General features: G+C 45.3%; 1 protein-coding gene across 1 annotated transcript; it reads left to right on the top strand.

The window, feature by feature from the left end:
- Nucleotides 1-1,274: 1,274 nt before the first annotated feature.
- Nucleotides 1,275-24,028, top strand: LOC309603406 (E3 ubiquitin-protein ligase RBBP6-like; the record flags this gene model as incomplete). Its single annotated transcript, XM_082338262.1, has 18 exons — nt 1,275-1,440; nt 3,956-4,055; nt 5,740-5,778; nt 6,443-6,479; nt 7,928-7,972; nt 10,317-10,405; nt 10,522-10,618; nt 11,401-11,540; nt 12,452-12,624; nt 13,968-14,071; nt 14,519-14,784; nt 16,525-16,621; nt 16,702-16,780; nt 16,874-16,931; nt 18,134-18,496; nt 18,857-18,958; nt 19,657-21,390; nt 22,471-24,028. The coding sequence occupies 18 exons, from the start codon at nt 1,275-1,277 to the stop codon at nt 24,026-24,028; spliced, it is 5,247 nt and encodes a 1,748-aa protein (XP_082194388.1).
- Between the last annotated feature and the right edge of the window lie 500 nt (nt 24,029-24,528).

Genomic DNA, 24,528 nt, shown 5'->3' with positions numbered 1-24,528 from the left:
TCGTTAGCCCCGCCAGACTCTAACAGGTCTTTTATATTATATTTACATGAAGAGAAAGGAATAGCCAGTTGGGCCAGAACCGTCTGCAAGCTGTAGCATATTAGTCAGCAGAACGAGACCTGGTAAGGCAAGGCATGATGTCATGCGCTAGGGCTGTTGCAGCAGCAGCGGCGAGGACTGAGAAAGCAAGAAGTATTGTCCTGGGGCAGCTCCTATCGCTCATGGTTCCTTCTTTGCTTTTTAGTCCTCCTCCCCAGAGTTCAGGCAGCCGTGGATGTGCCACAGTGGGGAAGTACCTTGGTTGATGGCAAGAAATAGAAATGGTCGTGGGCTTCTTTGACTGAACTTCCCATAAATGCACCCAAATACCCTCCGACACCCTGAGATGTCCCCTCCCTTCGCTGGCCCTGCGGCGCGGGCAGCCGAGCGCCAGCCGGCAAAGGCCGCTGCATCTCCCCCCGGCTGTCTTGCCCTGGCTGGCTGCTGACAGGAGGGGACAGTGGGTGGTGACAGCCTGGGGGTGACAGGAGGGACACCGCAGGCCCAGGGCTGTTGGGAGAGGCACCACAGGCCAGGGGCTGGCGGGAGGTGACGCTGGGTGGTGAAGGCCCGGGAGGTGACAGGGGGACACCGCAGGCCCAAAGCGGGGCAGGACAGCGGGCGGTGACAGGCCGGGGGGACAGCAGGGACACCAGCGGCCACGTGAGGCGCGGGGAGGTGGGTGCAGTGTGCCGTTGTGCGTGCGCCATTATGTGTGCGCGGTGACACGCTGACGGCAGCCCCTGCGGTTGTTGGCCGGGAAACCCCTCGGCGGAACGTTGGGGCAGGGGCACCCGAGTTGCCATAGTGAGCGGTTGGGCCGAGGTGCGCTGCGTGCGGAGAGGGAGCGGAGGCTGAGCCGGGGCCGTGGGGGCCTCTCCCCGTCGTCCACTCGCCTGCTTGGACTGCGAGGAGGAGCGGGCGGGAGCCGCCGCCGCAGCCCAGCTCCATCACCGAGGGCTGTGGGCAGGGGCGTTGCAGGGGCGAGGGCCGGGGCCTTGCAGCACCGCCGGGATGGAGTCCACCACTCGGCCTCCATCAGCCGAGTCTGCCTGAGGCCAGGGGGCCTGGCCGTGGTGGAGCGCTGTGGCCTCTGAGCGGCCTTGAGCCCAGCCCGTGCTGCTTGCCTGGCCCCCTCCGTGGGCCCTTCCCCGAGCTGCCGCAGGCCCTGTCCTGGCACGGAGGCTGCGACGCCGTCTGCTGCGGTAGACGTCGTCGCGGAGCAGGCACCGACCATGTCGTGCATCCACTATAAGTTCTTTTCCAAGCTGAACTACGATACAGTCACCTTCAATGGGCTCCACATCTCCCTGTGCGACCTGAAGCGCCAGATCATGGGCCGCGAGAAGCTGAAGGCGGCCAACTGCGACCTGCAGATCTCCAACGCCCAGACCCAAGAAGGTGGGTGGGGGTGGTGGGCACGGGGTGGGACGCGATAACGGGATTCGGCCACAGTCGGTAGCTGTGACTTGTGCTGGGGGCCCGACAGAGCTGTTGTTTTGTCGTCGCTGTCCTGACAGCTACCTTCAGGGCTGTGTTTTAGACACGTGTTTTTAGCTTTAGTCCTTTCCGATTAAAAAAAAAAAAAAAAAATTAACTTTTTAGTCTACATGGTTTGACTTCACCTGTAACAAAATTTCCTCACCAAAATGCATTCAATTAATTGAGGCAAAGGAAAAATAAATGTATGAAAGCCAACTGGCCCCAGGTCCCTTCCCACAACGAGCTCAGCAATGTCCTCTGCTGTATGCAAACACTCTTCCACAAATTCTCTGACTGCTGGCTGAGCCAGTAGGATCCTTCAAGCACCAAATACCAATATGGGCCATGATAAGTGTCCTACACAAATAAAGCCTTTACTTCACCAAGCTATTGTCACTCCTCAGGTGATCCATTTAAATGTGGACTGATTGACTTGGAAGGTGAATTCATTTTTATAGCAGTCTGTCATTAGATGGCTGGAGCTCTCTTCAGTGTGCACTTAACAAGTGGATTGAAAACAAGCACGTACCTGTCTCTCTCCAGATACATGCACGGATAGTCGCTTCAGAAGGCAGATGTCAATGCTTCTCCTCTAACGGTCAATGAATTGTCACAAGATACTAAAAGAGGTCTTATTCCTCTTTCTGCGTCGTACACCCGTTGTGCGTGTTCAAATTGACCGCTGCAGGCTTGCATGATTTGTGAATCAAAGCATTGGTTGCTGTCCTCATATATACAGTCTCTTTCTAGGAGAGGTGCTGCCGCTTGCAATCTTCTGCAGAACCCCCGCAATCCTCAGTTGGGCACAGGCGTAGCAAACCCCTGCCTTTTTGTGGAGCCACTGTTGCTTATCGCGTATCTCTGAAATCAAAACCCGGTGGTTTGTGATCTGGAGCAGGAAGAATATTCTGCACGGCTTCGTTCAGCAGCTCAAAACCTTGAAGCTTGGGGCTTCGAGAAGTGCAGCTGGCATGAGCTCCCCGTTCTTTGTCTGGGCCTCAGTACTGTCGGAGCTCCTGCTCCATCAAAATGTCCCAGGGCAGGCCTTTCTTGACAGGGGGCTGTGCAATGGTTAGATTTTCCTTTTGAGAAGAGCTCTAGGGGTTGGTTTCAGGATATGGGCCTTCTGGAAAAGCTTCTGGTTTTGTCAATGGTAGTCCTTTCTAGGACTAAGACACTGAAAAATGGAGCGTAAATTGTGAAATATTCCTATTTTGTATGTGATCACTGAGCAAAACCACCCTGACAGAGCTTGGCTGGGTATGCAGCATCTTTGGGTTTCAGACCGTGGTTCTGATCTGGTCTGCGAAGGTAAGGGCTTTTGATATTGCAAACTGTAGGCAGATTACAGGGAATGGCTGCTGAGAGTGCTTTAACATATTTAGTCATATCCAGCTTGTGGAAGTGCAATATCAAAACCATTCTCATGGAGAGATCTTTGCATTTTAAGCTGTCTCAGTCCAAGTGTCTCAGGCAGGTGGTTTTTTGTTGGGGCCTTGTGTAAAGGTCAGGCGGCTTTCCTCCTCTTCAGCAGACTGACATGGTGTGAGCCAAGGCAGAGCATGGGTAGCTTCAGGCACACGCTGTTTTCGAGAGGCTTTCCGAGGCTGCCTTCCTAAGGAATTTCCTTTGAGTCTCTCTGCTCTGCAAAAAGTGAATGGAAAGTATTCACGTTCCTTTGGTTCATTCAAACGAGATGAGTAGCTGAAGAGGGGAGATACCGCGTTGGAGCCCATTCTGCCCTGCTTGTGAAAGCAAGCTCAAAACCCGCCCAACATTTCTGTGATCCAAATTCTAGAACTGCCAGCCCCGTTTCCATTTCAGTGTAACGAGCAGCTGAGAAGTGTGGCTGTTGATGGATGAAGCTCCAAGAAACAGGCAGCGAGGGCAGGCTCTCTTCCGTGTTCTGTCCGTCCTGAGCACCAGCAGCGTAGCTGAAGCGTTTTTAGTGAACGGCTACTGAAGCAATGGCGCAGAGTTTCCAGGCTTTAGCGCAGTGCCTGTTTTGCTGCAGGGCAAGCTGGTCAGGCTTCAGAATCTGGTTTATGCAGGTGAGACTTTGCTGCTGTTTGTTTTTCTTCAAAGACCTCCTGGGTTTGGAGCCCAACAGAAGCAAAAGCCACTTCAGCTAGGTCAGGAAAGAACCTCATGCATTAGCAGAGCCTCCTTTAGTGACCCTTGGGACCATTTTGCTGTTGGCATTCCAACTATTTTAAAAAAAAGAACAAGATGGTGCTGCTTGTGTTTGATTATCAGACCTGAAGATTTCTTGAACTGTACTGTTAGTGTGTTGAGATGATAAAAGCGCGATGTTACACATCAAATTTTGCTTTGACATCTGTGAGGGGATTCTCTGAAGTGCTGTGTAATTAGCTATTAATACACATTCTTAGGAAGTGACTAATGTTTTTGTCTGTATTTGTGTTGTTTGCAGAATATACCGATGATAACGCCCTCATTCCTAAGAACTCCTCGGTCATCGTTCGAAGAATCCCTGTTGCAGGAGTTAAAGCTGCCAGCAAACCATGCGTGATGTAAGTATCCGTAAAGCATTGCATTCTTTGTTGGGGGTTTCAGTGTGTTAACTTTTTTATTGCTCGTAGTTTACAGAGGCATTCCGATTGGATCTTTCTTGTGAAAGCTGCTGTTAGTTTTTGTTGTAATGGGGTAAATTTTAATGTATCTGTCCCAAAGCAGACTTACCTTTTCAGACCTGCTGGGCCATGGGGTTCAACCTCCAACAGTGGTAACTTTTAAGATGGTTTCATTGGGTTTGTTCTTGGGGTTGATTCTTCTGAGAGCCAAGTTGTGGATCCTGTTTCCTCTACATGGAGAGATTCCTTATTCTATGTGTTTGCTTTGATGGCTTTTATAGTACAGACAGATAGGCATTGTAGTGTAAACTTGTAATTTGTTCCCATCTCCGAAGAGTCTGCTTCTCGGGGTTTGACTCTTCCTTGCATTTGGGGGGGGGGGGGGAGGGATATGGCAGCTCTTCTTACCCCCCAAATCTGGGGCTTTTGCACGCTAGCTCTAGAGGACAGACCAAGGGTTGCCAGCTGGCGAACCATGCAAACAAGAAGTTCCATTCAGAAGTGATTCTTAGTAGTTTCCTAAAGACAATGTCCGTTTCAGGCAAGAGAAAAACAACAATATCCTAAAGTGTATTGCCTTTTGTGCGAGTACGATGACAGAATTGGTAATCCTTTCCAAACTTGAAACTCAGTAAGCCGTTTAGCACGGTACCAAATGTTACTAGTTATCCTTCTAAGTCTGTTTTTACCCTGAGGTGATACCGGTGCCCCAGGTTTTAGTTCTGTATTCCTAAGATTTACGGAGGACAGAGAACCGGGCATATTGATTAAAATGACAGCCCTTCAAATGCAATCCCGACTACAGGATTATTGCTGTCATTTATGTATTCATGCAGTCCAGTTCTATATTAGCTCCACTGGCATTGTTTGGAGGGTCCTGTTTGCCAGCCTACTTAAAGATACGCCTCTCCACCACAATTAGTTGATATTATTAGCTTGGGGTTCTGCCACGTCTTTCTAATGTTGGTTCTCAGTAAATAAACTGATGAGTTACAGCGTGTCTTGAACCAACAGTACAGGAGCATCCTGGGACCCAGGAAGCCTTTGCAAGCAAAAACCCCTGAATTAATGTGGCTCTGCATGTAAACTTTGGGCGTATTACTGCCGTGGTTGTTACAGTGCTTTCAGGCGCTGCCTGGTAATTCTGGACGCCACAGCGTTGTGCTTATAAACAGGGCCTTGTGTTGGGGGTTAATTTCAATGCGTATGCTTAGCGCCGTCTTGTCAATGCATCCTCCGTTTCGGGTTGGATGGCACCCTCTCCTGGTATTGTAATGCTGCCCTGAAAGGAGAGGAGAGATGCTGCTAGCATCAAAGACCAAATAAATGCCTGCATGTGGGGATGAGGAAAGAATGGCCCTCTCTCTATTTGTACCTAAATTCCACTGCAGCCTTTGAATTGCCTCTGCTCATGGCACACTTTGGAGGATGTATGAATTGTTTGCTAACGCTATCAGCGGTTGCATGTCTGATCCATGATGAGTAGCATGCAGGTACAGATCAATGAGTGTGTGGAATCTCAGCGAGTGTTCAAATGTAATAAATATTTCCTAAACTATTGTAACATTGTCAAGATTATCTTAATGCAAATTCTGGCAATCAAGACCTTTTTCTTTTGTCGCAGGACTCCTAAATCGCACAAAGCCCCAGGAACTGCTTTCAGGTGACCTTTCTATTACTATTTTGAGTCAATATAGCATACGTAACACATTTAATATTTTGGCACTTTCATAGCTAAATATGGCAGATACCTGAGCACAGGGCTTGGGCTTCCACAAAGCAACCCTGTTCTAAAGACTCTGCTGCTGACGGGTTTGGTATTTCTTTGTCCGACGGCTGATTTTTTTAACATAAGTGCACTTGCACTTCAAAGTGTCTAGACTGTCCCTGTTCTTTCTTAGAAACTAAAGTGCTGTATCTGGTGCCTATTTGTAACGCTGGGGGCACCCACATTGGCTAAAGTGACCTTCGTGTTTTGATGGCTGGTTATGGAAGAACACAGACCTGTAGTACAGACTTTGTATTTTTGATACTTCCATAGCAGAGACAAAATACCTGAGGGCTTGCTCTTGCACTGCTGTGTTCTATAGCTGTAAGCCTTAGAGTAATTTGTGACAAAGTAGAAACGTGATTTGGGGATTTTTTTTTAGTTGCACTGCATGTACCAAGGGAGAACAGTTTGTGTATATGAATAAATTTCCACATGTACGAGACTATCGGGACATAATGTTTTGATATTCAGGTTTTATAATCGGTTTTCACTACTTTACGTTGGGTACAAGTGCTTTATTTGAAGTTCTGATCACCTTTATTTCTTCTTCTAGAAGAAGTCGAACTGAGCCAGCGAGTGGCACATCAAGAGCAGTATGTAAAACACAATCTCACACTTTTTTCTACACACTGCCCTTAATTCTAAACAATGCAGCTTTGTAGTAGTTTTCCAAACATGAACTTAATATCTTTTCCAGTACAACATAGCATAGGTTGTAAATACAATGTCTTTGATTGGGCATAGTAAAAACTGAGTAATGCCATTATTTGCACAGCTCTGATGTGAACGTTGGTATTTGTGCCCAGTAATGCGTTGTATTTCGTACTGAGTCTGCTAGAACATTTCCTGAATGACTTTGTGTTGTACAGAGGACGCGTGATCGGTTTTAGATCATGTAGGTTCAGGGTTTGCACAGCTGAACGTGGTGCCGTGTTCTCCATCTGGCTGCCTAGAGCTGGCAAGATGTATGTTTGTACAGCTTGTCGTGTGCTTTTTGTTTCTTTCAGGAATAAAGCACTGGAAAGCTTGCCAATTGTTGTTGAAGAGTAAAGCAGCAAAATTGAAATGAGTTAAGAGTTTTTTAAAAAGCATGCACAAAAGCTTACACTTTGAATATTTCTTCATTGTCTTCTCTTGTGTTAGCTATCATTCTCCACTTCCACATTTGCGCTCTTGCCCTAATGTTACTACGCCCAAAGCAGGAAAGTGGATCCTTTTTGACTTCGATTACTATTTCAGTAACGGCAAGGATCTCTAGTTGGTGTTTGTCCTTCGAGGCTGCACAAATGCAGAGAGTCATGGCCGTTGTTTTAGCACCGTCAGGCACAACTGTGATCCTTCCTGGCTGAATTTTTAGTTTGGCCAAGCTCTCGGTCACCTTTATTTCAATAATTTGAGCAGTTGATTTTTGTCTAGACAAAGTGGTGGTTACTTGTATGGCTGATGTTTTGGATTGGTGTTCTTATTTGGGTTTGGTGGGGGACGGTGAATATTCTTAAACTGGTGGACAGGAGGGGCAGAGTTCATGTTTCAGGGCATATACGCCTGTGCTTTATTTTGACGGGCAACTGTACTGTGTTCATAAACCCAAACCGTGTGCATTTCTAAATGATGAGACGTTAACTGCTTAATTTACAAACTACACTGAAAAGAAGTCTCCTGTCGTGATGCTTCCTTCTCAAACAAACTCAAGTATTTTTTTAAGTCCTTTTGAGCTGAAAATTGACAGCTTCCTTACCCTTTCAGCTTTTAAGCAGTTGTGAACATTGGACAGGGGTCCTTCTCTGCGATATTCTGGAGCACTGAGTTGATCGCAAGCGGGTTTGGTTCTTTTAGTTTCTTCTCATGAACCACATAGGCACTCTTAAGCTGTCATAGGCTTGGACTTTGTTTTGAGCAGATACAGATTGCACTAGGTTAGAAATGCCTCTTTGAGTGACACTCAGAGGACATAGCGCAGGCTCTCAGGCTACAGCAGAGGTTAACTATTGCTGTGTTTTGATTGTAGAACTTGAATCTGTGTTTCATTTTTTGTGAACAGATTGATGATTCTTCTGCATCTATTTCTCTGGGCCAGCTTGCTAAGGTATGTACATATTCTTGTCAAATACTTTAAAAAAACTGTGTTAGCTTCATATTTTTAACTCCTATACCGTGATCTGTAGCTGGATGACTGTTGTAATGTGAACACAACTTTAATTTAATTCTTAGCAATTTAAAGTTTTTATTTTAACTTTAAAACGTGTGTATATTTTGGTACTATCCTGTAAAGAGGAGTTACCAGTATGGGAACTCAGCCTCAACATAATGTTGCAGTATTACTCATCTGCAAGACACAAAGCAGCAGCACTTTGGAAGCCGTTTACCGTTTTTCCTACGTTTTGTTAATTTTGCGTTGGAAACTAACACACTTTTTACAGAAGAATTTAATTGGCTGTAAGTTATGGCCATTTCAAGGGGGTTTGCAACAGCCAAAATAGAAGCGCTTCTGGAACACGGACAATTGCATGGCTATTTTTGAATTTCTAGTCCTTATAGTTCTAGATGCATTCTGTGGATGCTGCACAATTTCATCAATTGTAGCGTATCTACAGTGGACACCACGATCTAATTTGTTTGAATGCAGACTGTGTAAATTGTGTCAGTGTACCTAACTGTCGAGAGGAACATGCCGATGCGCATGTGTGGCATTTTAGCAGATGTGCCCTTCTGAAACGGTTGTAACGCCCTGTTTTGCTATGGAGCTGCTTGCTGGTTTTGCTCAGCCAGGTGTCACTTTGTCGGGGAAAGCACTAGTGATGGCCCTTTGTGACAGGCGTAGTGCTAGCCAACTGAATTCCTAGTCTGCAAAGTTACAAAGATTAGAGAAGGCAGGGCTTAATGCAGAGGAGCTGGTTCTTTCTTCTGAAAATAAAGGCTGGAGTTCATTGCCGAGAAAGAGAAATCTCTCCCCACGGGTAACTTCTTCCCTCTCTTCCTGCAGAAATTAAATTGTGTACACTGGGGGGAAGGAAACATAAATTTGTTTGGAAGGCAGCCACCAAAAGAAATTGGTCTCCATTGGTGCTGTCTCTGAACGTGTCCTTGGTTCTGTAAACTCCTGTGAAGTTTTACTCTGAAATGTGAAAACCTGTCCAAGTAGGGCACACATTGAAGCTTTTGAGAAAATTTAAGTATTTCAGAAAAATACAGGAACATAGCATAAAGCAGCTCAAAACTGTTACTTGCTCTGACCTCTTCAGTGCAGACTGGCTTAGCATGGAGGCAATGTGTTAGCAGGTTTCTGTTTTATTATTCCTATGTATGAAATGCTATGTTTGAATTTTGGTCTGTTCCTAGTAAGGTTTTGTGGGTTTTGGGTGTGTTTTGTAAACCGTTTGGGTTCAAACAAACGAGTCAAGTATCTGTAAAGTTTTCTATAAACATTAATGATTTCATAGATGTCGATCTGCATTATGTGACTGTGGAGAAAAAACTGTGTATATGAAACAAACATTTAAGAGAATGTTGAACCTGGTTGGTTGCTTTTGGGAGTGAATGCATCTAAAAACAAAAGCAGGAGTGGTTGACCTGCATGATCAGTGCCTGAAGGTCCAGATCATTTACAGTCACTCCCTCAGGCCCTGCTTGTATCTGGGCTGGTGTGTAATAAAAACATTGGAACAAACACGACTTAAAAGAAAAATCAGCTACCTTCAGTAATTCTGGATAAGGTTTCTATTACGATTTGTATGTTAAAAGGACACAGTCAACTGGAAAAACCGGCAGGTTTTGCTTGCTGCAGTTAAATCGCTGAATATGAAGAGGGTAGCGGGGGGGAACGTGCAGCTGGGACTGCCTACAGCACATCGTGGTCAAATTTCCACTGACAAGAATCTTTTGTCTTGCTGAGGGATTATCAAAAGCTTGATTCCTTTTAATGCTTCTGTGTCTGAAGCTGAATTTCAGCCAGCAAGACCCACTTCCCCGACTCTTGTGTGTCCTTTTACTGCTGCGAAATGTAAATAATGGTACTTGCCTGCATCTTTCTCAATTAAACGTCCAGTGGCTATCTTCTGCTTCAAATAGTCTGGGGCTTAAAAATCCGTTTAAAAGTGCTGGATAGTATGATTTTTCCTACACAGAGCTTCAGTCCACTTGGAAGCACATTGGATTGGTTACAGGAGTCTTTGTGTGAGGTACAAAGAGAGCCCAAGGTTTGGAGTGCCCAAGAAGGCTCTTTTCAAGTAGGTTCCCAGGCCCATAAACCCCCTGCAGTGGCCTAAGGACTCCCCAGCGCATCTTCAGCACGGCTCTGTTTTCTGTCAGCGGCTGTTTTCATGCAACCTCAGCCCGCGTTGTGCTGCTCTTTGCAGGATCGGGGGAGTGGTGGTGTCTTTGGCCGTGTGGGCTGAAATGTGTTTCTAATGTGTGTATTGCCTGTTGAACAGACTGCCAATCTGGCTGAGGCCAATGCTTCTGAAGAAGATAAAATCAAGGCTATGATGACACAGTCCTGCCATGAGTATCATCCAATCAAGTAAGTGTTGATAACGTCCAATCTGTTCTTTGAAGATGATGGAAAAATCGTAGAGATGTTTGTTTTAACAAGAGAGACGCACGCATAGCTTTTTCTTTTTCCCAAAAACCTTTTAGTTACATGAAGAAACCCTTGGGTCTGCTTCCACCATCATATACCTGCTTCCGTTGCGGACAACCTGGCCACTATATAAAGAACTGCCCAACAAATGGGGTAAGATTGAGGGGGACTTCTGGTGTTACTTGGGGGTTCATTTTTTTACCTTGGCAGTTACCTAACAACTACATGACTGCTCATCTTTGGAATTGTTTCTCTGGGGGTGAAGCCCTTCAAAATTCAGGGAAACCTGGAGTTGTAAATGTAAACTTTTATTTTTTCCAGGTCATAGACATTCAATATGTCCATAGATCTTTCTCTGTGAACTTTCATGCATATTTTTAGATATTCCAATATCATTGGAAATGTTTCTGGTTTTAACTCTTTTTAACAACAGTTCACAGTTTTTAGTATTTCGTATAAACCCAAGCTCCTTTCTGTTGACCCCACCTGCTGAATATTTGCCTGTTTTAATGACACAAGCCTCTGGGTGAGTATGCATGCCATTTAACATTGTATATGCGTGAGGTATGAACTGAACCTTCATATACAGTTCCTCAGTGCCTGGTTCAGAGCACTGAACTGAGCTCGCCCTGGGAATTGTGCTTTGGAGGAGGAGCGGGTTGGTGTCTTTTCTGAGCGGAGGGCAGGCTAAGGGATATTTCACCCTTAAGGAACCTGAAGTTAAGCCCAAGAGTGTCGACGGCATTCAAAACACTGCTCAAGCCTTGGAACACCCTGGCTATATTCATTTAGGAAAATAAGTATTTTAGTCAAGCAACCCTTCTGTTAAGGAAAAGGAGAGGATTAAAGGCTTTTGCTGCTTAGAATAATCATGGGCATGTCATTTTAAGTGTGGGTCTTAAGATGAGCTATGTTTGCCTTTCTTCTCTTAACAGGGCAAAAATGTTGAGTCTGTTCCCAGAATTAAAAGGAGCACGGGAATTCCACGGAGTTTCCTGATAGAGGTGAAAGATCCCAATACAAAGGGTGCTATGCTAACCAACACTGGGAAGTATGCCATACCAGCTATTAATGCGTAAGTAGGGAATTCATTGGACCGACCCAAAAGCGAACGAGAGAAACTGTGCGTAAATGTCTGAGTGGCCAGGCGACCAAATCGGCCAGCCTCTGTAATTGCGGGGGAGGAAGCATTGTCGTTGTATCTGAACCTTAAAATCTGTGATACTTTCTAAGATTAAAATAGGGTGGCCCTACTGCTCATGGCCCTGGAAGCTGGTTAAACTTGTGCTGTGCTAAGAATCTGTATTTCTGCAAAATATTTCAGTAGTGTTGACAGTGGGAGTTGTTCTCTCTGAAAGCTCGTTTTGCTGCTGGTTTATGTTTCAAAGGCTTCTTGCAAAATGTAACCCATCGCCGTTGGACTGAGATTTCCTCCCCCTCTGACTTTTATCCAAGCTCACGTGTGAAACAGGCTGAAGTTTCCCTGTTGCTCTAAACTCAGAAAATCCAGCAGTGGGCTGACAAGAGGGGCTGTTACGAAATGCACTTGGTAGCACTTCTGCTTTTCTGTCGTGGATCTCCTTTTGTAGAAGCTGGAACATAGACTGCCCTTATTTATAAAATGGAATTACTCGGAGACTCACTTCATCCTGAGCCTGCAATTTACCTTTACCCCCTGGCAAAGGAGAGGTGGGATTCCTTGCACCCAATTTCTAGCTGTCAAAACATTATTGTTGTAGTCGGAGCCAATTTCTTAGTTGATCCAATGAATGGGAGAGTTCTGCAGAAGGAAAATTGTTCCCCCCTCCCTCTTCTGGTCTTGTGGCTATAGAAAAGCAGTTTAAACGAGATGCCTGCGTCTTCGAAGGCTAGTGTGGAGCGAGGAGAATTCCATCTCTTGTCTTCCTTTGATAAAATCCTACGCTTGGAAAAGTTTTCCTTTCCTCGTCTTTCACTTTTTTCTTTTTCCTCCACCCCCCCCTCCAGGGAAGCTTATGCCAGAGGCAAGAAGGAAAAGCCACCCTTTTTACCCGAGGAGCCGTCCTCCCCCTCCTCCTCCCATGATCCCGTTCCAGAGGAGCTGCTGTGTCTCCTTTGTAAAGATACAGTGACTGATGCCGTGGTTATTCCCTGCTGTAGAAACAGTTACTGTGACGAATGTAAGTGTTACTCCCAGGTTTGTTAATCCCAAACATCAAACTGATCTTCTGAAAGCAGACATAGGAGATAACGGCATTACTTTGTCACCAGTTCGATTTAAGACTGAAGTATAGCCTGACTAGGAAAGGACTCTCCTTGTAGAAAGGAAAAAAAAAGGCAGAAAGCTTTTTCCCCTTTTTATGTATCTCATTAAATCTCTTTACACGCGTGTCGTGGTTTAACTCCAGCCGGCAACTAAGCACCACCCAGCCGCTCACTCGCTCTCCCGCAGTGGGATGGGGAGGGAATCGGAAGGGTAAAAGCGAGAAAGCTGGTGGGTTGAGATAAAGACAGTTTAACAGGTGAAGCAAAAGCCGCGCGCACAAGCAAAGCAACACAAGGAATTCATTCCGTCCTTCCCATGGGCAGGGAGGAGTTCAGCCATCCCCAGGACAGCAGGGCTCCATCACGCGTAACCGTTACCTGGGAAGACAAACGCCATCACTCCCAACATCCCCCCCTTCCTTCTTCTTCCCCCAGCTCTATATGCTGCGCATGACGCCATACGGTGTGGGATAGCCCTTGGCTCAGCTGGGGTCAGCTGTCCCGGCTGTGTCTCCTTCACACTTCTTCTGCCCCCCCGGCCTCCTTGCTGGTGGGGCGGTGTGAGAAGCAGAAAAGGCCTTGACTCTGTGTAAGCACCGCTCAGCCATAAGGAAACCATCCCCGTGTTACCAACCCTGTTTCCAGCACAAATCCAAACCATAGCCCCCCACTAGCTACTATGAAGAACATGAACTCTGTCCCCGCCCAGACCAGCACAATACGGAAGGACGAGTATGAGAAGAGTGCGTAATTGTGCAGGAGATTCCAGAATTAGATAGTGACTGCATTTATTTGTCCACAGCCCTTTCTCTCATACAAAATTATATAGCCAGCTCTGGTGATTTGGTGTGGTCTGCAACAAACGGATAGTCAGGCATTTAATCCGCCTTCTTCTCCACCGGAGGGTTGGTTAAAACCTTCAGAACTCAAACCTCCTAATGTGTTGAAATGTGTTTTCTTCATTAACCTTGAGGTTAGTGACTTCTCACTGTACTAGCCAGCGGAAAGAAGATCAGTCGGAACATCAAGGCACAGCCTCCTCTACATCTTCAGGTGTTGCATGAGTGCAATATCAAACCGTATAGTTATTTGCTGCAGACTGGAAATTTTTTACACTGTTGAACATTGATCGCTCCGTGCTCTCAATTCAAGACCATATTCACCCATTAACCACACACTTGTGTTTAGAATTGATTAGACCCCAAAAATACTCCTTAGTTTGGCTAAAAGCTGTTTTGATGATTCTGATGATTCACAGGTATTAGAACAGCGTTACTGGACTCTGAGGAGCACAGATGCCCCACATGTCATCAAACAGACGTTTCTCCTGACGCTTTAGTCGCCAACAAGTCCCTACGCCAGGTAACACGATGACTTTCACGTAAACTGTTGGCAAGGAAAAGTCTATTTTTCAAAAGCTGAAAGGGAAGAAGATATTCATTTACCTCTCCTTAAGCAAGGCTAAATGGAGTAAGGCTCAATTTACTTTTCAAATACGTTATCTGTTGTTACAGAAGCTTACAACTCTTTAGAGACAATCTGGCAAATTCAGGTCACCCTTTTGTTTAACAGGCTTGTCTCACTTTCAAACTCAGTGCTAACGCTGGAGTACTTTAAATACAGCTACTCTGAGTTGCAAGTCATGAATATCAGTGTTCAGTGTGATGTATCCATACATCTGTATGTTGATTCATTTTAGGACTGATAGCATTTACAGGATACACAAGGAGTTTTACTCCGTGCAGGCTTTTCTTCGTCTGTCTACTGAAGTTTCGTATTAACTTTTTGTAAATGCTTTCCTGCCTCTAGGCTGTGAACAACTTCAGAAATGGGACTGGCTACGCAAAAGGGCTCCATAAGCAGGTTCAGCAGCAACAGCAGCAGCAGCCGCCACCGCCACCACCTCCACCACCACTCCTGAGGCAAACAACAGCCCGCAACCTGCAGCCTCTGCTCTGGCCAACAATTTCCAGCCAGCGGAATCCGCACATGAGTCCACTGGCTTCTCTGGCTTCTCCTTCTGTTGCTGCTCTGTCATCGTTGGCCCCTGCTGAAAAGCCAGGTGGACCTTTTTGGTAAGGAAATCTGTAGATCAACACGAATATAAAAGGCACCAAGGTGCTGAAGTTAGATTGTTTCTCCTGAGCTTCTCAGCTAGCGATTTCTATAGCATTAGTGACAGTTCCAGAGAACTGTGGCCGTTCTGGGTTTGGGTTTTACTTTGAATGAGGACACTTGAATAATTTGGAAGCGTGCCTCATGCAAGAATTTTCTCCAAAGTATTTTGGTTTGCTTCTCTTACAAGTCATTCAGTACGCGTTGACCCTGAAAGAGGAACTTTTTTCCCCCAGGAGCCCTTTGAGTTTAAGCGGCTAGCAATTCCTAAAGTAAGCATTTGGTTATGTCAGAGCTTCTGGAGTGCATTCATTTCTCTTTAGTACTGAGGAAATAATCGTTTCCTGAAAAGCGAAAAAGCCCAATGAGAGGTAAAACTGACCAGGTGTTTCACATCACTTTTTTCTACAGTATTTCTATCATCAGTATTATAAGTCAGAGTCATTCTCAGTAATGCCGTGTAGTCAGCACCGCACGCAGATTTGGATAATAAACATTGAAACAGTGTAAATTTGAAGTCTTTACAAACATTTACCAACAAAGTCCTAGTTGGCAACCCAGTGAAGCGGTATGAAAATACATGGAAAATCTGTACTGTTGTTGAGGGCTTCTGTCCTTTCCATTTTATGCCTGGAATGCAAAGAGCCACTCTGTCCAGAAGACTGTCAGGCGCAGCTGTACCGTTGACTACAAAGGTCACAAGTCAAAAGAACCTCTAAGGCAGCCACTGAGCCAGCACATAAACGTTTCCCAAGAGAATTTCAGTTCTTGCATCTTCCACAACTGAGAGTCAGTGTCTGGGCTATACGTACTCCAATCCTTTTATGTGCAGCCAGCTTACTAAAATATTTTTCCGGTGAGCCCTGGCAGCCAAGAGGGCAAACTGCATCCTGGGATGCATCAAAGGCAGGGGAAGCAGCCAGTGAAAAGAGGTCATTATCCTGCTGTATTCAGCGTTGCTGCGGCCTCCCCTTGAACACGGTGTGCAGTTCTGGGCCCCACAATTGAAGAAGGAGGTGAAGGTCCTTGAGTGCGTCGAGAGGAGGGCAACAGAGCTGGTGAAAGGGCTGGGAGGAATGTCCTCTGAGGAGCGGCTGAGGACTCTGCCTTTGTCCAGTTTGGAGAAGAGGAGGCGGAGGGGCCACCTCATTGCCCTCTGCAGCTTCCTGCGGAGGGGACGTGGAGAGGGAGGTGCTGATCTCTTCTCGGTGGGATGCAGTGATAGGACACGTGGGAATGGTTCCAAGCTGTGCCAGGGGAGGCTTAGACTGGACATGAGGAAGCATTTCTTTACCGAGAGGTTGTTCAAACCCTGGAACGGGCTTCCTGGAGAGGTGGTCGATGCCCCAAGCCTGTCAGTGTTGGAGAGGGATTTGGACAGTGCCCTTAATCCCATGCTTTAACTTGGTCAGCCCTGAATTGGTCAGGCAGTCAGAGCAGATGATCGTTGTGGGTCCCTTCCAACTGAAATAGTCTAGTCTATTCTGTTCTATTTCTCCTTAAATGCCACTAGTCCAAACAGACTTCTCGTCAGTGCTTCATTTGGAATCGGCCAACTTCCCATTTGTACATCTGGAGAAGATTATTTTTTCATTTTTTTCCCCATTTACTATAGTCAGCCTTTTCTCACTTGGGACTTTGTATTTCAAGTAGCACTTCAAAACACTGTTTGAATAATAAAAATTTGGGTTTTTTTGTAGTGATGCCGGTACTGTTCTGCCTCCTGCTGCGCTGGTGAGTGCTGCTGGGCTTTCTAAATCTTCCTTTCAGTCAATCGGCAGTTTGGTGGAAGAGAAGGTAAATTTTATTTCAACATATGCAGTGCTGCTTGTATTTTAGCAGAGCTTCTTTTCCAACTGTTTGCATTTATTCACAAGGGCTGTCGGGTTCCTGTAGTAAGACAACCAGCGTTACCAAGTCTTCTGGGCCCCCAAGGACACTCAATACACACAACTGGTAAGCAACTATAACTTGAGAAGTTCTTTTCAAAACTTATCTTCAGATCAACTGAATGGGATTTTTTTCTTTTTCCTCTCTCCACGCCAAAAGGCCATCCCAGGAGAGCCAGCGCAGTTCGCTCAGCAGCTGGCAGACCAGGCTGGGAGCTGTAAGTATGCTACAGAAATTCAGTATATTCCTACTTGTAACCTGTTAAACGAGACCATAACACGTAGCTTATACAGTAAATAATAATGTAATAACTTAAAGCTGATTTAGAATGAAATAAGTGTGCACAGATAGTTGTGGAGAATACAAGTGGTAATTCGTTTTTAAATGGCTTCGTTTGAATTGGCTTTAACGAAGGGGATCTATGCTTGCAGTAAGAGTATTTAAAAGAAAACTGCAGCACATGATTGAGAAGAGGACTCTGAAAAATGAACACTGTTTGAAGAAAGCATAATTACATACAAAAATGAAATATCATTAAAGGGTGAGGTGGAAAGCCACCCTTCTGATCACTGGCTGAATAGGGCTGGAGAAATTGATTTCCCCATAGAAATCAGCCTCCAACATTCTTTTTTACCAACTTAGTTGATACTGATTGAGCAAAGCATTGGATAGTCAACACTGTGTTGTGTTATTTTATAAAAATTTTGAATGTCTTCAATTCAGTCCTCTGAAATAGCCAAGCTGCTTTCTCTCAGTTGGAGAGAGAGAGAGGAGTCTGTTTTCTCTATTATTGCAGTGTCAAGTTAGTCCTTCCTTTTGGTACATATTTGTTATAGATAGATTGTAAGGGGGCATTGTGTTCATACTATGCTAAAGATAAATAAAAACAAACCCCAGGATCCATCCCACAGATTGTCTAAAATCTCAAATTCAGTAAGCCCGAAAATAACAATTTGGGGACAAAACCAGGCCAAACACATCCTCATGAGGCAACAACATAGGAGGCTTATGTGGAAGAAGTTAAAAGAAGTTTGAGAGAAGATGAGTTAGTATTTGTGCAGTGCTTTGAAGATCAGAAGTGTGAAGTATTGACCATATCAAGGAGTGGCAGAGGAGCGGTGGGCACTTGGCACAGGGGAGATGGGAGTGTCTTTCAAGCACGGGCAGCCTCCATCCACAGGCGCAAAGCTGAGTATAAGGAGAGAAGACTGAGGGAACTGCTGGGGCTGGGGATGTGGAAGGCGAGTCTGAGGATCAAGAAATGAGGGCAGTCTCTAATGAACAGACAGCAGGGAGAGAAATGCTTAAGTTGAGAACAAGAAGTGCTCGCCACCGTGCTCCCGCTTCCTTCGCCTTCCTCTTTAAAACTGGGGCAGAGTGTAACAAACAGTGACACATGTTTTTGGGTTTCTTTAGAAGTTCAAATCGAGGACGCCCGCCTAGTGAACGTACCCAAAGGACTCAGGCCCCAGCACTGCCACCATCAATCGCCATCTTTGTGCCTGTGCCTCCACCTCCCTTGCATCCTCCACCACCCCATGCCCTTCCTCTCCCACCGCGGGTACCACCGCCCCAGTTGCCTCCTCAGTTTCCCCCTGGTCAGCCTCCAGCTGCTGGGTGCACTGCCCCCCCTCCAGGATATCCCCCAGCTCCTGCCAACAGGTCGCCAGCTTGGGTACCAACAGCAGGACCAACGGCTCCTTCAAATACCATCCCAACGACACAAGCACCTCCTTTACCTAGGGAGGAGTTTTACAGAGAACAACAGAGACCTAAAGAGGAGTAAGTATTTGGCTCAATGAAGTTGCGTTGGTTTTCATTTTTGTATCTCTTGCGATAGTATATCGGACTGCAGTTACACTAAAGTGCGTCTGACATAAGCAAAGATGACCTAGTGGTTTTTGCAATATTCTTTTTCATTGCAGGTGAAACCATGCAAAAGTAAACCCAGACAAATGTCATTCTAAAGCTTTCCCTGAAACTTCTAGGCATTCTAAACTGGCTTTGCTTAACTAGGATGTTCACCTTTTGCATTTGCATGCAGTAGACATTTTCTCCTATCGGCCAGGGTTTGTTTCTTGATGTCTTTTTGTAAGAAAGGTCAAACTATCCTTGTAAGAAAGGTCAAACTTCTTTTAACAGGGGGAAGAAAAAGTCCAAATGTGATGAGCTTACAAAGGATTTTGGTAAAGAACTGATGGAATATAAAAAGATTCAAAAGGAGCGTAGGCGTTTGTTTTCCAGGTAACCGCTTTACACGTCCGTAATGGAGAAGTGGGTTGTCTAGAAGAATCAGGAGGAGTTTTCCTCCACCTCTCCATCGTCAGATGGATTCGATGAGTCAAGGAATCAGCAGCGACAGGAGTAAATAGTCCTGGGTGTAAGATTGCAGTACAAGTCTTTTGCATCCTGTACAAATTGCCAAACCAGTAGTGAAGATGAAGAGACTCAGCTGGCATTTTAAAATGGAGCTTTGCCGTCTTCAGGCTAAATCGTGTTTTCTTGGTGTTTGATACTGCACTCTAGCCATTAAGACTTGCACCTTTTGCATCTTACTGCAACAAAAATGATTTGCACTGCAGGTAGTTGTTGAGTAGTGAAAAATGTGTGCGTTCATGTACCAGTAGAGGCCAGTATACCCCGCCTTAGATCAATCAATAGCTATGGTAGTTAATGTCATAGAAGTGGGTGGAAATAGGCTTCCCCTTCCTGTATGTTGGTACACTAACAATGCAGCAGCTGTTCTGTCTCCTAAGCAGAAACTTTTACATACGATCAAGTTCTTCAGTTTGCAGTAGCAGTATGTCAGCAGCTGAAAGAAGCTTTGGCATTAGCCTGTGGAGAGGAAAAGAAACCCAAACCAAATGTGGGAGGAAAAAAACTGGGGAGAGCGACTGTTTTGAGTTAACTTCGCTTTTTTTGTGTTTTGTGTTTTTTTTAAGGTCCAAGTCTCCCTATAGTGCTTCATCTTACTCGAGAAGTTCATACACCTACTCCAAGTCAAGATCAGGTTCTTCCCGCTCTCGCTCCTACTCTCGATCCTTTAGTCGTTCCCATTCTCGTTCCTGCTCACGATCCCCACGGTATTCAAGAAGAGGCAAAGGGAAGAGTCATAAATATCGTTCTAGGTCAAGGTCATGGGGTTATCACCATTCAAGGCTAAGAAGATACCGTTCACGATCAAGGTCTCCAGTGTTTAGAGGCCACTCTCCCACTACACGGACCGTACCTCGAGGGGAAGGAGGAAGGGAGTATTTTAACAGATACAGAGAAGTTCCTCCACATGATATGAAAGCTTGCTATGGCAGATCTGTTGACTTGAGAGATCCATTTGAAAAGGAAAGATACAGAGAATGGGAAAGGAACTCTAGAGAATGGTACGAAAAGTTTCACAAGAGCTTTGCTGTTGGCCCTCAACCTCCGCCTCCAGTAAACAGGGGCAACTTTTCTCCAGGTAGGTTTGGTCCGCCTGGGACCAGACGAGAGAATTTGCCACAGGCTTGGGGACGTAGGGAGGATTATCCTGGTGGGCAGAGCCACAGAAATCGTAATACAGCTGGAAATTACCCTGAAAAACCTTCTGGAAGAGAGCGCCATGACATCCGAGATGCTACAAAATCCAAAGAGAAGGAGGTGGAACATCCACTGGGAGATGGCAAAGGAAATAAAGATAAAAACCCCCAGAAGAGAAGAAAAGGGGATGAGAATGAAGGCTTTCCCAAAGCTGAGTTGTTAGAAGGTGCGAGGAAAGCCAAAGAGCCAGTTCCAGCAGCAGATGTTAAAATGGACTCTCTGTTCATGCTCCCAAGAAGAGACGATGCCACCCCTTTGAGAGATGAGCCTATGGAAGCAGATTCTCTTGCTTTCAAACCGGTATCTGCAAAGGCGAAAAAAGAGAAGGAGAAGCCAAAAGCAAAAATTGACAAGACAAAGCGGAAAGCAGAAGCGGCTGTTCTGCCTAAGAACGACAGCATAATAAAACCAGCTAAAGCTTCCCAAGAGGAGGTGGACAGCGATCGTGAAGAATCTCCTCGAATGGAACCTGCTGTGAAAAAAGTGAAGGAGGAGTTGCCAAAGACAGACAGTGTTAAAACCTCTTCCTCTCAAAAGGCTGAGAAGGCTCTTGGTTCCCCACGGAAAGCTCACCCCAAAGTTACAAAAGATCACCCAGAAACCAGAGCAGCCAACGAGGAAACGGCAAAGAAAGACCATCGAAAAGAAACCAAGTCAGAGAAGCCCTCCAACAAAGAGGGCAAGTCAAAAACACCTGCTGAAAAAAGCAACCCCTCTGATGCAAAACCTGAACAAAGAAAACGAAAAGTAGATGAAAAGGTTGCTGAAGAACATGAAGCGACTTCCCTAAAGGCCTCTAAACCAGAAGCTGCTGACTCGAAAAGACCACCAAAGGGGAAGACTGAGCCTGATGGTGAAAAAGGAGAGCAAACTCCAGAAGAGGATAAACCTGCTTTTCTTAACAACCCCGCCAAAAAGATTAAACTTAACCAAGAAACTGGCAAAAAGGTTGTGAGTGGAGAAAATGTGCTACCTGCAGAAGAACCTGGTGAGAAACCTGAGCCAAACAGCAGCAAACTTAAGCAAGAAAAAGCAAAGGGAAAAGTAAGAAGCAAAGGAACGGCAGCTGATGGATCTAGTGCAACTCTGGTACATTGCACCAGGTACCTCATCTTTTCTTTTCCTATTCTTTCTTTCCTCCCTCCCCCCCGCAAACAAATGTAAAAGTCTTTATAGTGACTAACGAAAGGAACAGCTAAATCTGTGCTAAATGAGTGAATAATCTGTGATCTTTCCTGCTAAGCTGTACTTGGGTCAGAATCAAATTTTGTGAAAGAAAACAAGCAGTCTGTACTGCCCAGACAGCTCATAAGGTTAATTCATTGATGACGTCTTTGACCCTTACTTCTGGGACTTTTTTCCCCCCTTCTTATTCATTATATGTTGACTCTCTGAGGAGTCCCCTCGAGGTCTTCCTTCAGATCCAGCTAAAGGCAAGGATAACAGACATGTCTCTACCATGCAATATGTTGCCTTTGAAAAATTGCAAGGTGCTGTAATGATCTACTTTTGTCAGTGTGAGATGAAACGATACCTTGCAGAAATAGCAGCTTGGTTGCCAATATCTTGTACTGATTTGAGCTTTGAGCACAGTGCCGTGTTGACACAGCTACACTGCTTCCAGCTCAGTGCCAACTTCTTTGAAAGAGTGAATCTAGTGTGAAGCTGTTATTACGTACATTTCAGCATCTAAAGAAGCCGGACAGCGCAAACTCAAACCATTTAAGACGTCACTGGAGACTTAAGATAGTGTCTTGATATTCTAAACAGTTTTTAAAACGTACATTTTTTCTGAAGAAGAACACTGGGACATGGGAATAAAACTGTGGTTGTGTATACCTCTCCCTAATTGCTTGCTTAGATGTCGAAACAAGAATGTATAGCTAATTTATCTACCATTGGTAGAAGCAGGACATGAAGGAATTACCAGGTCAGACAGTCCCCAATCTGATAATCTCGTGTCTTTGTTAATTAAATGTAGAGTAGGAAGGTACTAAATTAATTGATTGCTCGTAGTCTTAGCTAGTGGACTCATCCTTTCTCTCGTCTGTTCCCTTAATTGGACATCTTTTGAACAAATACGCAAGATTTAGAATGGAAACACAAGCCGTTTTCTAAACTGTTACGAAAGATGGCGGTGCGTATATCTCACCCATGATTAATGTCAGCTTTTTCCCTCTTAGCACTAGTTCTACTGGAGGAAGCCCCATTAGAAAGACTGAAGAAAAGCCAGACACAAAACAAACTGTCATTAAGACCATGGAGGAGTATAATAATGATATCACAGCCCCTGAGAAAGACATCCTTATTATGATCCAGGTCCCTCAGTCAAAGTGGGAGGATGACTTTGAGTCTGAAGAGGAAGACATTCGATCTACCCAGGTGCCCGCAACCGTAGGAAAACCTGCTAATGTTATACAAAATGCGAGTGCTAAGCCACCAAACCCTGTAAAACAGAGTGAGAAAGAGACGGAGCCTTTGAAGGAAAGACAGAAAACTACAAAAGAGGTGAGTTATGAAAGCTCCCAGCATGACGCAAAAAGTTCAAAAAGTTCGATGTCAAATGAAAAAGGAAAAACCAAAGACCGGGATCATTCTTTGTCAGACAAAGACACCTCTGAGAAGAGAAAGAGCAGTGTTCAGCAAGAAGACGACCCCTCAGAACGTGCAACCGAGCAAGGAGATGGAAAAAGTATTTCCCAATCTTCCAAAGACCGCAGATTTTCAGAGAAGCCTGATACTGGCCATGGATCCGCTGCTAAAGACACTACTCCTAAGCAAGACAAAAATTCTGACCGTGATGGCAACAGAGATTATTCTAGTTCCAAGCATAGAGATGAAAAGAGTGAATTAGCAAGGGGAAGAGAGTCTCCTTCTCAAAACAGAGAATCTATGTCAGTCCAGGAGAGTAAGCCGAGAGACAAACGAGCAGAGCTGTCCGAAAAGTGCACTGGAGACGCCAACAGGAGCAGCTGCAGCCCTCCGCCTGAGCGGCAGCAGTCTGATCACAAAGCTGCTCACGATTCCAAGCGCACATTGGAGGAACCCAAACCTCTAGATATAAACGCAGGAGAAGAGAAAGAGAAGCACGTACCAGAAGTAAAGAGCAATGAAGAGAAAGAGCCAGGTGGTAATAAAGCACCTTGGAGAGAGGAATCGCCAGATGTAAAACATGAGAAAGAGAACGTGACTGGACAAAACAATAAAAGTGTTGCCCAGCCTAAGCCTCAGGTAAGCAGCTCCTCGCCGCTCACTTCTGATCGAACGCGAGACACTGATGAGGCTGCATTTGTACCAGACTGCAATGAAAGTGAGAGTAAGGTATCTGCAAAAGGTGAGGAAGCGGCAGGGAAAACTCATGACGACCCAAAGGAAAAGGCTGTTGATAAGGTGAAAGAGGATACAGCAGCACCTGCTGCAGGTGACCGGCCTGAAGCAAGGCGAAGTCAAAGGCAAAGCAGTCCCAGTGTTAGGCGCAGCCGTAGCCAAAGCCCTTCTGAGAGTCAGACTGGAGGCCACAGGAGCAGTGCCAGCTCAGGAGAGAGGCAAGACAGCAAGAAAAAGAACAAGAAAAAAAAGAAGAAGAAGGACAAGAAGCAGAAGAAACAGAAGAAGCAGAAGAAACACATTGGAAATGAAATGGAATTGGAAAAGAGCCACAAACACAAACACAAGAACAAATGGAAGAAGAGCAAAGACAAGGAGCAAGAGGACCAAAAAGTGAAATCTGTCCCTACATAGAATGACAGACAATGAAAAAAGACTTAAATCCCAAGTCATCTGTATTAAACTTTGTTGAAATGTGAACGAGTTCAAGCATTGCAAATGATGACATGAAAGACCCTGCGTTGCACTTAAAAAATTGCCGCTGGATTGTTTGATTTTTACATCGGAGCTTTAAAAAGCGAACATTTTGTACAGAATTGTGAGTTGTGACCACGCAACATGAAAGGCGTTGCTGGGGCCTCTTATTTTTAACCACCGTTAATTAGTCTGGCTGGAGTTTTCTGTCCTGAAAATTTTCACAGTTGAATTTTCTTTTAATTGCCTGGCAGAAGCAGCTGGTATCAGTTATAAAATATCAGCAGAATGATTTGCAGAATACATTGCAGCCTTGTTATGTCACTTCTTGATTACAATAAAACGTTTTCAGTAAACTACCCGGTGTGATGAGCTTTTCAGTGATAGCTGAACATCAGCAAAGCAAAGCCTAGTGACAGAAAAAAGCCGCCAGTAAAAGC

This window comes from Platalea leucorodia (genome assembly GCF_965183815.1).
Source record: "Platalea leucorodia genome assembly, contig: HAP1_HAP1_SCAFFOLD_76, whole genome shotgun sequence".
NCBI lineage: Eukaryota > Metazoa > Chordata > Aves > Pelecaniformes > Threskiornithidae > Platalea > Platalea leucorodia.
This window is presented reverse-complemented; position numbering and strand designations above follow the sequence as displayed.